This window comes from Lissotriton vulgaris, chromosome 1_1, assembly GCF_964263255.1.
Source record: "Lissotriton vulgaris chromosome 1_1, aLisVul1.2, whole genome shotgun sequence".
Lineage (NCBI taxonomy): Eukaryota > Metazoa > Chordata > Amphibia > Caudata > Salamandridae > Lissotriton > Lissotriton vulgaris.
Genome location: NC_141685.1, coordinates 1,687,747,648 through 1,687,762,135, shown reverse-complemented (window position 1 = coordinate 1,687,762,135; position 14,488 = coordinate 1,687,747,648). Strand labels below are relative to the sequence as shown.

Below are 14,488 nucleotides of genomic sequence, written 5' to 3'. Positions count from 1 at the left end.
ATAAATCACCCCTACAGTAGGCCTTATAGCCCTGAGGCAGGGTGCACTATACCCATGTGTGGGCATATCTCCAAGAGTGGATGTGTCCCTGTGAAATCTAAGTTCATCCTTAGATCCCACAAGTGCACAGGGAAGCCATACCAAGTACATGTACTAGTTACCCATCATTATGAGTTTGTGAGAGTCCAGTCCAGATTTCCACTGTACCACGACCAAGCAGCTGTTGAGGGACATCAGCATCACATGAGCGGCCCAGCTGTCCTGATTTTGCCCCTGCCAGCTGTTTGCCTCAAACCGCAATGAGCAGCTTTGCGCACCAGCCCAGCCGCCCTTACCACTCTGCACCGAGCTGCCCAGCCTGGGTGCCTAAGAACCAGCTGTGCCCCCTTGCTCAAGGACCCCCTGCAACCTAAACCCCCATTTGGGAGTTCTCTGACTTTTCCCCAAGTCCCCCTGTGATTCCAGGTGACCCCTTCACCTTAGCACGCCTGGCTACCACCTCACGAGCACCTTGCTTCCGATAAAACCAGGGCAGTTCCAGAAGAACTGCTATTAATAGTTTGGACCTTGGCCACTACCACTCTGATCCCTGAAGGTGAAATCCTGAAACCGACTGTACCTACCATTATGCATCTCTGACTGTTTTTCTCATAGGATTTCATGGTGAGTAAAAGCACACAGGTTTGAACTTTTTACTTACCTGTGAACATTTCTAACAAAAACATTACTTACTTTTGAACAAAGTTCTTGGTTTTACAAACTATGTCAAAAAAGAAGTGCTATTTTTCTAATCTGGTCTCGGATTTATTCTTTTAGTGTGTGTTTCACAAAATTAAGATGAAGTCCAACATAAACCAAACAAGCATTAGAAATGCAATAGGTCTCGGATTTATTTGAGTTAGAGGTAATGGCATTGTAAATGGCAATGTGTTTTATCCATGTCTTATGGAGTGTATGTATGTGGTGTGTAGTAGAAATATGTGGGTTGTATTGGAATAGTATCAATGGTGGCATGCTGCGCTTTAGATGAATATGTTTAAAAGTAAAGTGCACCATACTGCGATTGGTACAATAGTTTATTGTGTATGCGTTAACAATTGATGTGTGCACTGATGGCTGTTGGTGTGTGTGCCTGTAGAAATTGTTCACTAATGGCTGGTGGTGTGTGTGCTTGGTGGAAGCGTGCACTGCCGACTGGTGGTGTGTGTGCCTGGTGGAAGCGTGCACTGACGGCTGGTGGTGAGTCTGCCTGGTAAAAGCGTGCACTGACGGCTGGTGGTGAGTGCGCCTGGTAAAAGCATGTACTGACGGCTGTTGTTGTGTGTGCTTGGTGCGGTGAAAGCGTGCACTGATGCCTGGTGGTGTTTGTGCCTGGTGAAAGCGTGCACTGACGGCTGGTGGTGTGTGGATGTGTTGGTTGTGTGTGTGGTGGTTGTGTGGGTGGTGGCGAGTGTGTGGTGCTGAGTGTGTGGTGGTGAGTGTGTGTAAGTTTACACTGAGTGTGTGGTGGTGAGTGTGTGGTGGTGAGTGTGTGGTGGTGAGTGTGTGTGGTGGTGAGTGAGTGGTGGTGAGTGTGTGGTGGTGAGTGTGTGGTGGTGAGTGGTGGTGAGTGTGTGGTGGTGAGAGGCTGGTGTGTGTGTGTGGTGTGTGTGTGTGGTGTGTGTGTGGTCTTATGTGTGTGGTCTTATGTATGTATGTGTGGTGGTGTTCGTATCCTGCACACTCACACACTGGCCCTACACACTCACACACTGCTCACCTTGCACACTCACACTGTTCACCCTGCACACTCACACACTGTTCACCCTGCACACTCACACACTGTTCACCCTGCACACTCACACACTGTTCACCCTGAACACTCACTCACTGCAGTCATGTCACTCCGCAGTCACTATCACTCTGCAGTCACTCTGCAGTCACACTCACTCTGCAATCACTCTGCAGTCACACTCACTCTGCAGTCACTCTCCACTCACACTCACTCTGCAGTCACACTCACTCTGCATTCACTCTGCACTCGCACTCACTCTGCACTCACTCGGTAGCTGCACTCACTCTGCACTCACTCGGAAGCTGCACTCACTCTACACTAACTCTGCACTCACACTCATTCTGCACTCACTCTGCACTCACACTCACTCTGCACCTGCACTCACTCTGCACTCACGCTGCACTCACTCTCACTCTGCACTCATTCTCACTCATTCTCACTCTGCACTCACTCTCACTTTGCACTCATTCTGCACTCACTCTGCACTCTACACTCACTCTCACTCTGCATTCACTCTCCGCTCACTCTGCACTCACTCTGCACACACTCACACTCTGCAGCACTCACTCTCACTCTGCACACCCTCTGCACTCACTCACACTCTGCAGCACTCACTCACACTCTGCAGCACTCACTCTCACTCTGCACTTGTGAAAACGTACATGCATAACCTTTAGGCAACAACGGCTTTACTTATTACCTTTGCACTTTTAATGTCTATTGCTATGTCTATTGCATATATTTATTCCCCCAAAAATATGAGAAAAAAACGCTGGCCTGCCAACGCCAGACGTTTTGCTAGTGGATTGATGGATGGATGGATTGATTGTTGGTGCTGGTGGATGGGTGGATGGATGGATGGATTGATTGTTGGAGCTGGTGGATGGATTGATTGTTGGGGCTGGTGGATGGGTGGATGGATGGATGGATTGATTGTTGGGGCTGGTGGATGGGTGGGTGGATGGATGGATTGATTGTTGGAGCTGGTGGATGGATGGACGGATGGATGGATTGATTGTTGGGGCTGGTGGATGGATGGATTGATTGTTGGGGCTAGTGGATGGATGGATGGATGAATTGATTGTTGGAGCTGGTGGATGGATGGATGGATTGATTGTTGGGGCTGGTAGATGGGTGGGTGGATGGATGGATTGATTTTTGGGGCTGGTGGATGGATGGATTGATTGTTGGAGCTGGTGGATGGATGGATGGATTGATTGTTGGAGCTGGTGGATGGATAGATGAATGGATTGATTGTTGGGGCTGGTGGATGGATGGATTGATTGTTGGGGTTGGTGGCTGGATGAGTTTGGTGAAACTTTGTGTGGATGAACACAAACAACATATTTTTGATTTTGCTAACCGGATAGATTGACTGACATACAACACTCAGTAGGTTGACCCTTTGCAAGACTGACATGTTTTGGTAAAAGATTTGAACGATAGCTCCATTGAAAGACGTCGCTGGGTACCGGTGGTTAAATGGAGGGGGTGGTGGATAGATCGAAATTTACGACGATTACTTAATCTATAAATAGACCAATCAACACCGAAAACCGTTTTTGAGCGCTAGATTGAAAGCGCTGAACCGAGGGCCTTCGTGGCGCTGTGACGGGGCGCGGACATCAGCGCCCGGGGCCGGTGCCCGCCAAGCTGTGCTCGCCAGACGCGGCTCCGTTTAAGCCCCTCCGCAGTTTGTGTTCTTTTCATAATAAGAAGAGGTAGTCGGAGCGAGGGGGGCGGCGGCCCAGGGCAGGAGGCTGACAGGAGGAAAGCGAAAGGGATAGCGACAGGGGCAGATGGACACGAGACTGACGGTGGCACGAGAGAGAGCAAGGAAGACACAGGAGAGAAGAATTCATAGAAGGGAGAGGGCGCGAAAAAGATGCAGACAGAGTGAAGGGTAGGGAGAGAGGCTCATAGAAGGAAGGGGAAGAGACGGTGTGAGGAACAACAACAGAGATAGGAGCGGAGAAAGCGAAAGAGACAGATGGAGGAATTGACTGGATATAGAGGCTGACTACAAGTGACAGAGGGAGAAGAGACTGCCATTGTAGAAAGAGTGAGTCACGTGCGTGGGGTTGAGACAGGAGCGACAGGGAGGGCAGAAGACTGTCACTTAAGTAACGGCTCGACAGGGGGTGCGCGAAAGAGAAGATGGACAGAGAGGAAAGACACCGACAGAAGAATAAGGGAGAGTTAGTAAGAGAGTGAGATAGAAGAAGAGGTCAACAGAGAAGCAAGTGGGAGAGACAGTGAGAGACAGTGAGCTAAAGACAGGGAAATAGGGACAGAGGGGCGTTAGGGGAGGTGGAGGGGAAAGAACACAGGACATGGGGTAGAGATGGTGTGTGTGAGAGAGAAAGGGGGCAGAGAGATGTAGAGAGAGGGCGCAGTGATCGTTAGATACCGAGAAGAAATAGTGGCATGTCTTAAAAAAAGAGAGTGATGAAAGAGAAGAGGGGGCAGAGAGAGAGAGAGAGAAAATAATCTACAGATAGGGGGAGTAATGGAAAGTGAGAGGAGCCAGGCGTGAGGGAAGGGCACGGAGAAGTGTGGGAGACAGAAAAAGACTGCGCAGCGAGGATAAGTGAGAGAAGAGAAGGGGAACCGAGAGAGGAAGAAAGAGGAGAAAAGGTGACACCGTGGAGAAATACCGAGGGAGCAGGGAGAGAGAAGGGGAGGGCTATGTAGAGAGAGAGGGGGTATTACGGGGTGAATGAGTTCAAAGACTGAGAAGAAGACGCGAAAGATACTGGGCTCAGAGTGGGCCGGGGAAACGTGGAGAGAACAAGGGGGGAGATTGAGGAAGGGGAAAGTTGTGGAGCACGATGCGCGGTACCCAGAGAGAGCCACAGATCGTGAGGTCATTCATGGCCAGACACACGGAGCAAACTAAGCTCACGTGAAGAGCGCCCGAAGACAAGAGAGCTACAAATACAGAGGGAGAGTCGGAGAAAAGTATGGGAGCCAGCGAGGGAGAAGAGGAGGTGAAGGGGAAACGAGGGGTGGAGAGATGCACAGACACGCACCGAGAGAGACAGTGAGGTAGAAGCCGAAGGGAGCCGGAGTGACCTCAAAGGAACAGAAGGCTAGAGGCCAATGGAAGAGAGACACAGACCACGAGACAGGTGGGACTAAAAACGAGGTGAGAGGATACAGCAGCAGTGGAGACATCAAGAGCACGCCTTGAGGAGTCCTCTCATTTTGTCACCTCGTGAACCTTTCACCGGGTTTTACTTGTTTTCATGTTGGAGCACTACTTCGGTAAAGAAACTCGAGAGTGGTGCACGCGCGCCCAGCATCTGTCTTCAATTACCGCAGCCCCTGACAGCTGGTAATTGAAGAAATATGGCCTTCTGGTGCGCGTGACCGCACACAATATGCAATAGGCGGAGCTACTCTACCGCCTATGGCCTATTGCGTGCTCTCTTCTAAAAAAACACGCATGCGAGGCCCAATTGCCATGCAGCTGGCAAAAAGAAGGATGAAAAATCACGAGCAGCCAGGAATTTTTTAGGTAGCTTTTCGAAGACGCTAACTACAGGACTCTTGGGCTCAGTCTACACTGCTACGCAGTGTGACGTAGGCCCGAGCCCTAAAAAGGAGGCTGTTGCGTGTCTGGTGATTAATCAATACTATAATATATCACTGTCAGGTTACTTTTTCCGAAGAAACTGAAATACCAATTATTTTATCCTAAAATATATGCAGGGATCACATAACAAAGGTCCTCCTGCACAATCACCAGAATTAGGGGTATCTGTCAGTTTTAAGGGATTGGTTTTACAGCCACAGGGGCTGCTTGTAAGCACCAACCCATGCAGAGGATTACACCAGTAGTCAGTTGGTGGATGAGACTCGAGCAGATGAACACCGGCCCCACAAAGAAGAAAACCGGACTGAAAATGCTTCATGCATGGTGCATGGCTGACAAACTTTGGAACTATATGGCCATCACTTTGTACGCAAGCATTTTACACACCACTACATAGTAGCAACGAATCGCAAATGCAGAAAGCCGCGGCTCTTTTAGCTTAACTGGGCCGTACCTATTCTTTTTTTTTAAAGTAGAACCACTCTTTACAATAGGGGTTACAAGAACACCTGTTCTGGAGCATTTGTGCTTTTTACAACATTTATAACAGGACTGTGGAAGACAGAATTGCTGGTCATTTGTCAAGGATCGCACCATGTAGAAAGTAAAGATTAGGACGTGCGATTTCTGAAGTCATAATGAACAACCTAATCACTCAGCTCCCCTCTCTACAAAATAAATATGATTTGTCACCTTGTGACCTAAAGCTCACATAAAGATTTCAGCAACAACACATACATTAACCCAATAGCCTAACCATGACTGCACCGCGCCAGGCATTTGCGTATAAACTATATTTTTCATATGCTTACACTTGCAGTGTTTATTTGCCAACAAAATTGAACCGGTTTTTCCTGCAGTGGAAAACGGGCGGCCCGAAATAGTAAGAGGTTCCATGTTCGAGGTCGGCTGGAAACATTAGGCAGCGAAAATCTAAGTACGGTCATGGATACTTGGTAATGGTGTTTTTCCTGGCGTGGCTGCTGCATTCATTTCCAAAAAGTGTTTTTGCATTACTACTTTAGTAATCATACTGTTGGTATGATATTATGCAGCCAGTCACGCTAAATGATCTGCGTTTTTTAACAGGACATCTCGGGTGTTATTATACTGGGTAGAAAAAAAAAACATTATTTACAGTTTGCAATGACAGAAGCCGGGCAGATTACAGCACATTAATAGGGGGGTAAACAGTGTGGAATCTGTGCGCGTACACGGATAACTAGGCCGAATCTGTTAAAGGAACGCATCAAACATTAGAGAGGACTATGTGCTAATTCACCCAACATTGGGAAAAACAGTGTAGAATATGCTGTTTATTTAGGTCTCTGACTACATAATGCTGTGTCTGAGGCATTTCACAGGAATCCTGATAAACAACGGAGTGCATCTTTGGTATTTACCCCGACACGCAACACATTTGCAATCTATACTGTTTAAGATGACATTTGGAAGCAATACTGCGCAACCGGTGCCATATAACAGAACATGCGGGTACATAATGCAAAACATGTTCAAAACACCCCAGGAAGCATAAGACACAAGGCTTTTCTACTCAGTAGAACACTGTCTGTTACTAAATGTTGTTACTGCTTTTAATGACTCCGAGTGACAGGCCCCATCGTGTCTATGTGGATTTTTTAAAAGATACATTGGATTCAGGGTTTTATGAGGCTAAAGAAGGAACCCACAAGGGCAGGCGTCTGCCTAGCTCACCCCTTCAGCTCCATGTCTCAATTTGGTTGGACATGTGTCGTTCACTGATGCTTAAAGCTGGCTCATGGATTCTAAGACATTCTCTCTGTAGAAATGTAGCTTCATACACCGGTTTCTTGGACTAGCCGGATTTGCACTATGTTTGCGTGGTCATGTCTTTGGAGCTGATACGGCAGTGAAGGCAACAACATTTTGGTGGCGACAAAGACTTTTTAATTACCCATACACTGCACAGTGGCGGCTGCCACAAAACTTCAGGTAGGGGGGATAAGGGAGATATAATTTAAAAAAACATACCTGTCTTGCTCCTCTTCACTCTTTATGGTGTCCCAGCAGTCCCTGTGACACCAGCACAGGCTCCCCACTCAATCCAGATGCTGCTCTCATAGCATGAGAGCAGAGCCATGTAGGAAAGTAGGATCTGCTTCTATGGTTACCCCCACTTTTTGCCTGATGCTACGCTGTTATTGACTAGCTGACTAGGATCCTGCTAATCAGGACCCCAGTCTATCTACAGTCTCCCTAAATTGCCATGATCCGTAATTAGGTATATCCCGGATTGGATATGGGGTCTCCCTTGGGCTGAAGCCTGCATTAGCCACCCATGAGAGACCTTTCACAATGGTACTACAGGCCTGGCATTGTCATTGCAGCCTGTGTAGGCTGGTGCTAGCACCACTTACTAAAGATGTAGGTTTAGTATATCTAGGGTCACTGCACTTAAAATCTATTTTTCACCTCTCTAGCAGGCCTTTGCAATTTTGAAGGCAGGGTGCTTGGTTCTACATGAGAGGGTGCCCCTGCAATGAGCAGGACACCCCTGCAGCCTACAGAGCCCATTCTCGCAGGTTGTCAGTGAAGCAGCCATTTACCATATAGAGGGACATCGCATAATTATGTGATGACCATCTCAAAACTGTCTGCCACAAATCCTATCGTATTTGGTATCAAACATGTTGGAATCATACCCCCCACACCACAAATGGTGTGGGGGGTATGATTCCAAGAACTGGAAGGACCCTCTATTAGGCTCTCCATGTCCCCGGTACCAGTCTTCCAGACCGCAGCACAAAATGGTTGCTGCCCAATAGGGACCCCATTCTGCCCTCCTGCTGCTGAGCCAGGCTTGAGCAGAGGAAGGCGGAACAATAGGCATCCTATCACAGGGAGGTGTGACCACCTCCCAGGCAGGATTTAGTGTATTGGGGCAGGGTGGGTGTACTTGCCAGGGCCACTCAGTCACCATGAGGGGTACAGTTTGTGACCCCATGCATAATACATTTCAAACCAGTCCTGGGAGCTGTTGGCTCCTGCTCTGGTGCTTAACTGGACAAAGGACATGGGAGTAAAATCCCCTCTGTCCAGACCCTCCCCTGGAAGGGTCCCCTGAATCTTCCCAACCCTTTCCCCAGGGTACTTAAGGGCTTACATGGGTGTAGGTCCCTAGATTCATCGTAGGATAAGATTCAGATCAGAGACCACTTCTTTTTCTGCCGTCTGGGCACTCTGGACTTCGTTGGACTTTGGGCCTGACTTCATCTCCCTTCCAGTCTGCTGCATCATCCAGGCCTGTGCATCATACAGGGCCCTTCCAAGGCTTGTAAATCATCAAATACACTTGAAGTAATCTCCCTTGGAGTGAAGGAGTCACTCCCCTGCATCCCTTGGCACCGCAATTAAGTCAACCGGTCTGCTGATCCTGAGCTCCTCCAGACTCCGAATGACTCTGCAACACAGGTGGTGATTTTCCATCGCTCACGATGCCTGCTCTGCCCTCTCACAAAGTTTGAGGCCAGTATCCCTCGTGGGTGTTGCAATAACCATACCCCTGTGCACTGCATCAACTTGCAGTTGTCAAGGCTTGTTGATTTCTTTCCAAGAAGATCTTTGGGACCCAAGTATCGCAACCTCGAGCATCAACTGTGACCAGAATCTTTAGCCACATTGCATCATGTGCATCGTGGTCTCCATCTTTTGGTGAGCTGCTTAAGGACCTCTCATGATTCCAGTGCCTCCGGCCTGTGGGTCCATTTGAGGGTCACCTTTGTTTCTCTTGGGCTCCCCTGATTGCTCTGGCCTGCCCTGAGTCCCCTTATTTTGGTGAGGCCCCTGGACCTTTTTGGTCCCGACATTGCACCTTCTTTGAATTCTGCAAGGGTTGTATTTTCCAAGGCTTGTTGGTGCTCCCGCCTACACGTCCCCTCTGCAATCGACATCCAACATGGGACAGCTTGTGTACAGCTCCTGGACTTCCTCAACATCGCCTGGTCGTCACAGCTGCAGAGTCAAGGTCCTCCTCATCCATCCTGCAACACCTGACATCGGAGGGCATTCGTCTTCCAAGTCTTCTGGGCACCCCTGAGTGACATAGACTCTGTCCCCTCTGCTGGCAGGTACTTCTGATCTAGAATCCACTTTCTGATTCACCGGACATTTTCTCCTGTTCCAGCAGCGACACTTTCCTTAAGTCCTCCATTGGAAACGATGGCGGTTTAAGACAACACTTGACAGGTATGCACCTGGCTTCCCTGGTGTAGGTAACATGAGTAGTAGGGTATCCACAGGTGGGGTGAATCTCCAATCTTCTGTCTTTCATTGGGTTTGTTCAGGGTCCACTTGGAAGGGTCTTTAATCTTTAAAAATCCAACCACAACTTACACGTACACTTGTACGGAGCACGTAGTCGTTTTCCCACACTGCAGACGCTCTCCGCGGGGTTCCTACTTATTCATCTTGGGTGATTCCAAGGGTCCCCAGCACTTCTATGTCCTCTCAACACTGTCTTGATCTGAGTGGTGGGTCTTATACTACTTTTTTAGTATATAGTTTGGTCCCACTGGGGTCCACTGTGTATTATGTGCTATTTACTGTGTTTCTTTGCTAAAGTTTTGTGTGCATTATGTTTATCTCCGTGTTGGGGATATTTGAACGTACTAGAGAGTATTATATAATAAATACATATTTTTATATATACTTGGTGTGGTTCTTTTCACTTAATCTATACTATAAGATTGCATTCTGGTCAAACAAACTGCTTTACACTCCTTCTGGACTAAACCTGAAGGCTGCTCGCCACAGCTACCACTTAGAGAGATTTCCAAGGTTGTCTAAGGCCACTTAAATCACCATAAGGGTTGTCTGGACTGGTGCAAGGTGTTTACTTACAGAAGTGTACATCATATAGCAGGCCAGCTTCTCACATGCCAGGATTAGTCTGAGTGGCCTTGTTTGCTGATCAGACAGAGCCTAAGTGCCTGTGGCATTTCTCCAACTCTGCTGTGCAACACAGCGGGGTTGAAGAAACCTAAGTGTACATGCCTGTTTGGCCAGCCTAAGACTGCTGGCCAAACTGACATGCACACTTAACAGAGCACACTACCCCCTCTTCCCTGCCATGCCCGGCTCCGCCCCACCCAAGACTCCCGGGCTCAGTTAGTCAGTAGAAAAAAAATTGAAAATATTGTTATATTATCATTTTATTTTCTGCTGCTTGACTCAGTGGGGTGACGTTCCTCCACCATTATGGAGTAGTCGCCCCCAGCCCTGCATGGTGGAAAATGTATGTAGATGATGACTCTAATACCAAATAAAGACACCACCCAAAACACAAATGCACACAGAACAATCAAACAGCTGTACACAATAGTGCACACTGCAACATGCACACGTAGCACACAGTATTTATTGGCTTAAAAATCCATAACTGAACGTCTCACATAGAGGAGCACACTTCTAGCTGCTGCACACAGAGGACTCCTAATATAGGGCAGAAGTGTGCACTTTGACTCTGCTACTGCACTTACAGAAAAAAGCTCCTCTGCAGCACAGATGCACAAACTCCTTGGAACTTGGTAGCCATTGCCAAGCATTGCATGCAGGTGGTCAAAGATGTTATGGTGGGATGTCACTGTCTCTTTTGCAAAACAATCAAGGGTGGACCTGGTGCAACGCCCCCTTTACTCTTCAGAAAGATAAAACAGCTGGCACAATGGGTGGAAATGTGAAAAGGAAGTGCGGGATTGTAGCAGGTTTGAGGTTTAGAGGTTTAAAGGCAGCATAGGAATCAATGGGAAATAAAGCATGCAAAAAATGCAGAGAGGAGTGTCCTGAGGAATCCCATACTGCTTTCAAACACATAACTGCACTCTGAAGACTAAAGTTAATGATAGAAGGTGAGGCTGCTGGAACTGGAAAACAGCAATGCATTCCTCATCACTGCTCTTCTCCCATCTGTGCTGCTGCCTGAGAAAAGCTAACACATAAATTATGTCCACATCTAAAACACTTTAACAGTATTACAACGACATGTGTCTGCCCCCCAAAAAGAACAAGCTCTACACCATTGTAAGCTTGATACTCCGTACCTGTTAGCGAGTCTTCTCCTGGCAGCCAGGCTGCTACTGGCGCATGCAGGTGGATAAACCAAAAAAATATAAAAATAATCACTGCTGGCTGGAAGGCAAGCACTCTTTTGTGGAAGCACACCCCTTCACCTCAATTGGTCTGCTTGAATAGTTAAGTCTTTAATACACACAAATCGTAGAAGGGACAAATTCAAATGAATTGGATTGCCCATTGGTACAGTGCTAACAGCTGGTTCGACAATGAATCGTCATGGTGCTTGTAGTAAATCTCCTCTCCACTGTTCTTCACTGGATAGACTGTACTATGATATCTGTGACATCATAGAATGCCTGTGTGACTCTCTGGCTCACAGTGTCTCTCTCTACCTGACTGTGGCAGTTGGTCAACTCAGGCTGAGCTGCTAACAGCTGGCTCCTGGTGGGGTTTTACTTCTGTACTTATCATCTTGGAAGGAACTTACAATAAAGGATCTTACTTACACAGTGGACTGTGCATCTTCCTTTACCACAGTGCTGTCCAGTTGGGGACATTTGAGGAATCCTACTTATCAGCAAAGAGGAAAGGCCAGCCCGACTTGTTTGTATTTTAGCAGTATTAAGCATTGCTCTCGTGGCTGCATTTTGAATCAATTGTAACTTTTTAATTAGGTAATTACCTAAATAAACAGAGTTTGCATAATCTAATCAGTAAATGACAAGAGACAGCATGCTCGGCTTCTGAGTCTGAAATGGTAAAATATCCCAAATCTTTTCTAGAGATTTCAGAATACTAAAGCATGCCCCTGTCATGGCACTGATCTGAGATATAAAGAAAAGTTCTTGATTGAATTTGATTCCAAGATTTCTTACCTCTTTAGACGGGGCATGGGATTCATGAATCTCAGTCTGCCACCATCGCAAAAGGACGAGACTGTCATGCTTCCCCCAAAAATGAAGCTCTGACTTACTTGAATTGAGCTTTAAACAGTAATTTTTCATCCAATTTTCCACCTCTTAAAGGATAACCTGGAAGCTGTCAGTCAAGGCCACATCAATTTGCTAAAAAAAGAGCTTTAATTGGGCATCATCGAAATAAGAAACTAAATTGAAGACCCTGTGCTCAATTATGTTGTCAAATAGGCTAAGAGCTAGCCCCCAGATTCATGAAAACCCAATTCTGCGATTTCTAAATTGCGAGAAATACCGAATCGCAATTTAGATTTCGCAGAATGGGATTCATGAAAGATTGCGATTAAAAAAAGCGAAAGGCAATCGTCCGCAATTGCCGATTGCGATTTTGCCTAAATCGCAGAAAAATCGCAGAATCGGTCATTTCCCATGTTGAAATTGCGATCTCGCTATTACCGAAATCACAAATTGCGATCTCGCTAATAGCGAGATCGCAAAAAGGGGAAGTTGCATTTCGAGCACAGTGATGACATCACAACCAGTAAGCAGGCAGTTCCCTCCCTCATTCTGCATACTGAGCCTGATTTGGAAGCAGCACTGGCCAGAGCTCCACTCCAGACCACCTCCAGCTCACAATCAGGAGACACCCCACTGCTGAAAATGTCCCAGGAAGCAGCAGGGAGCAGTTCCTCAGGAAGGAAACGTAAAATAAAGTTTTCAGAACAAGAACTGGAATACCTTATTGAGGGAGTGAGTAAGGACCACAACCAGCTCTTTGGGAAGGACTCAAGGAGGGTGCCAGAGGCGGACAAAAGACGGATTTGGCTGCGCATCCGCGCCAAAGTCAATTCCCTGGGAGTGACCCAGCGCTCCATTGATGCCTTAAAGAAGAGGTGGTGCGACCTCAGAGGGCGTGCCAAGGAGATGATTGCTGAGAGGCTGGGGGAGCGAGTCGCAACAGGAGGAGGAGAGCCCACAGTTCCACTCAACACCCCATTGGAGGACCTTGTGGAGGACACCTTGAATCCCCAGGCATGCGTGGGGGTAACCCGGCTGGACTCCTCCCGACCCACCAAAGAAACCCAAGGTAAGTGCCATGCGACTGCGACCCTGTCCCCTAACAATGGCCATGACCCCAGAGCTACCCATCAGTAACCCCAGTCATGCAGCCCATGCACACCAGAAAAGCCCTATTGCATTGTGGGACATGTAGTCTGACCACAATTTCCATTCAGCCCCATTCAGCCAGACATGTCCTGTGAGAGTCAATCCAACAGCCAGTCAGGGAATGCTAGCCTACATGCATGTAGCAACCTTCCATGTGCAAGATACATGTCATTAATCAACGTCAACTTTATATCACAGGTGGCGCTGAACAACCCAGCAGTGACAGTAAGGGCCTGCAAATAGATGAGAATCCAGAGGATCTGAGGGAGACGTCCATCCACCCCCTCAACCTGGACCATAAGGGCAAGCACCTGCACCATCAGCATTACCACCACCTGCCACCTCAGCAGCAATAGGCGCACCACAGACGCCGCCTGTGACACCCATGCCAGTGGCATTGGCAAGACCAGCTGCAGCATGGAAAACAACACAGCGCACAGCCACTGTGACAACACAGTCCATCGGATTGGTTAGGGAGCCGCGCAATACTATACCACGCGCCGGCAGGAGGGGGGTGAATGTGCATGTAGCTTGTCTGTCTATAGAGCGCCGCATGCTGCGGATTCATTCACCAGAAGCAGGCACGTCATCTTACAGCCATTCACCTGCAGCTGCACAAGACAGCGAGGAATGTGGGCCAGCTGTCTGACAGGATGGAGAGGATGACCACTGCAGTGGAGGAAAACACACAGGCCATGTTGACACAGCGGAACGTCAACCGGCACCGCCACCGCCAGCTGCTGACATGCCTCTCTGCCTACACACGCTCAAACCATATCATAGGCAACGCCACCTCACAACTTTCACGATGCTCGTTGGCCATGCAGATCCAAATGGTCCAATGCTGCCAGGATGTCGCTAGGGCACTGGAGCAGGTCACCACTGCAGTGCAGGGTCTGCAGGCAACTGGCCACGGCCAGGCAGGGTGGGGGGATGACGCTAGTGAGGGAAACTCAAGCCACAGCAGCCTTTCGTTGCCAC

The 14,488-nt window shown here is 48.1% G+C and overlaps 1 protein-coding gene across 1 annotated transcript in view; it reads left to right on the top strand.

The window, feature by feature from the left end:
* Positions 1–13,863, top strand: part of LOC147751060 (uncharacterized) — a 52,071-nt gene extending 38,208 nt beyond the window's left edge. Inside the window, exon 3 of the mRNA XM_086932308.1 lies at positions 13,706–13,863. Within this exon, the coding sequence (XP_086788434.1) occupies positions 13,706–13,863 (158 nt within the window). The remainder of the gene's footprint in view (positions 1–13,705) is intronic.
* Positions 13,864–14,488: the final 625 nt, after the last annotated feature.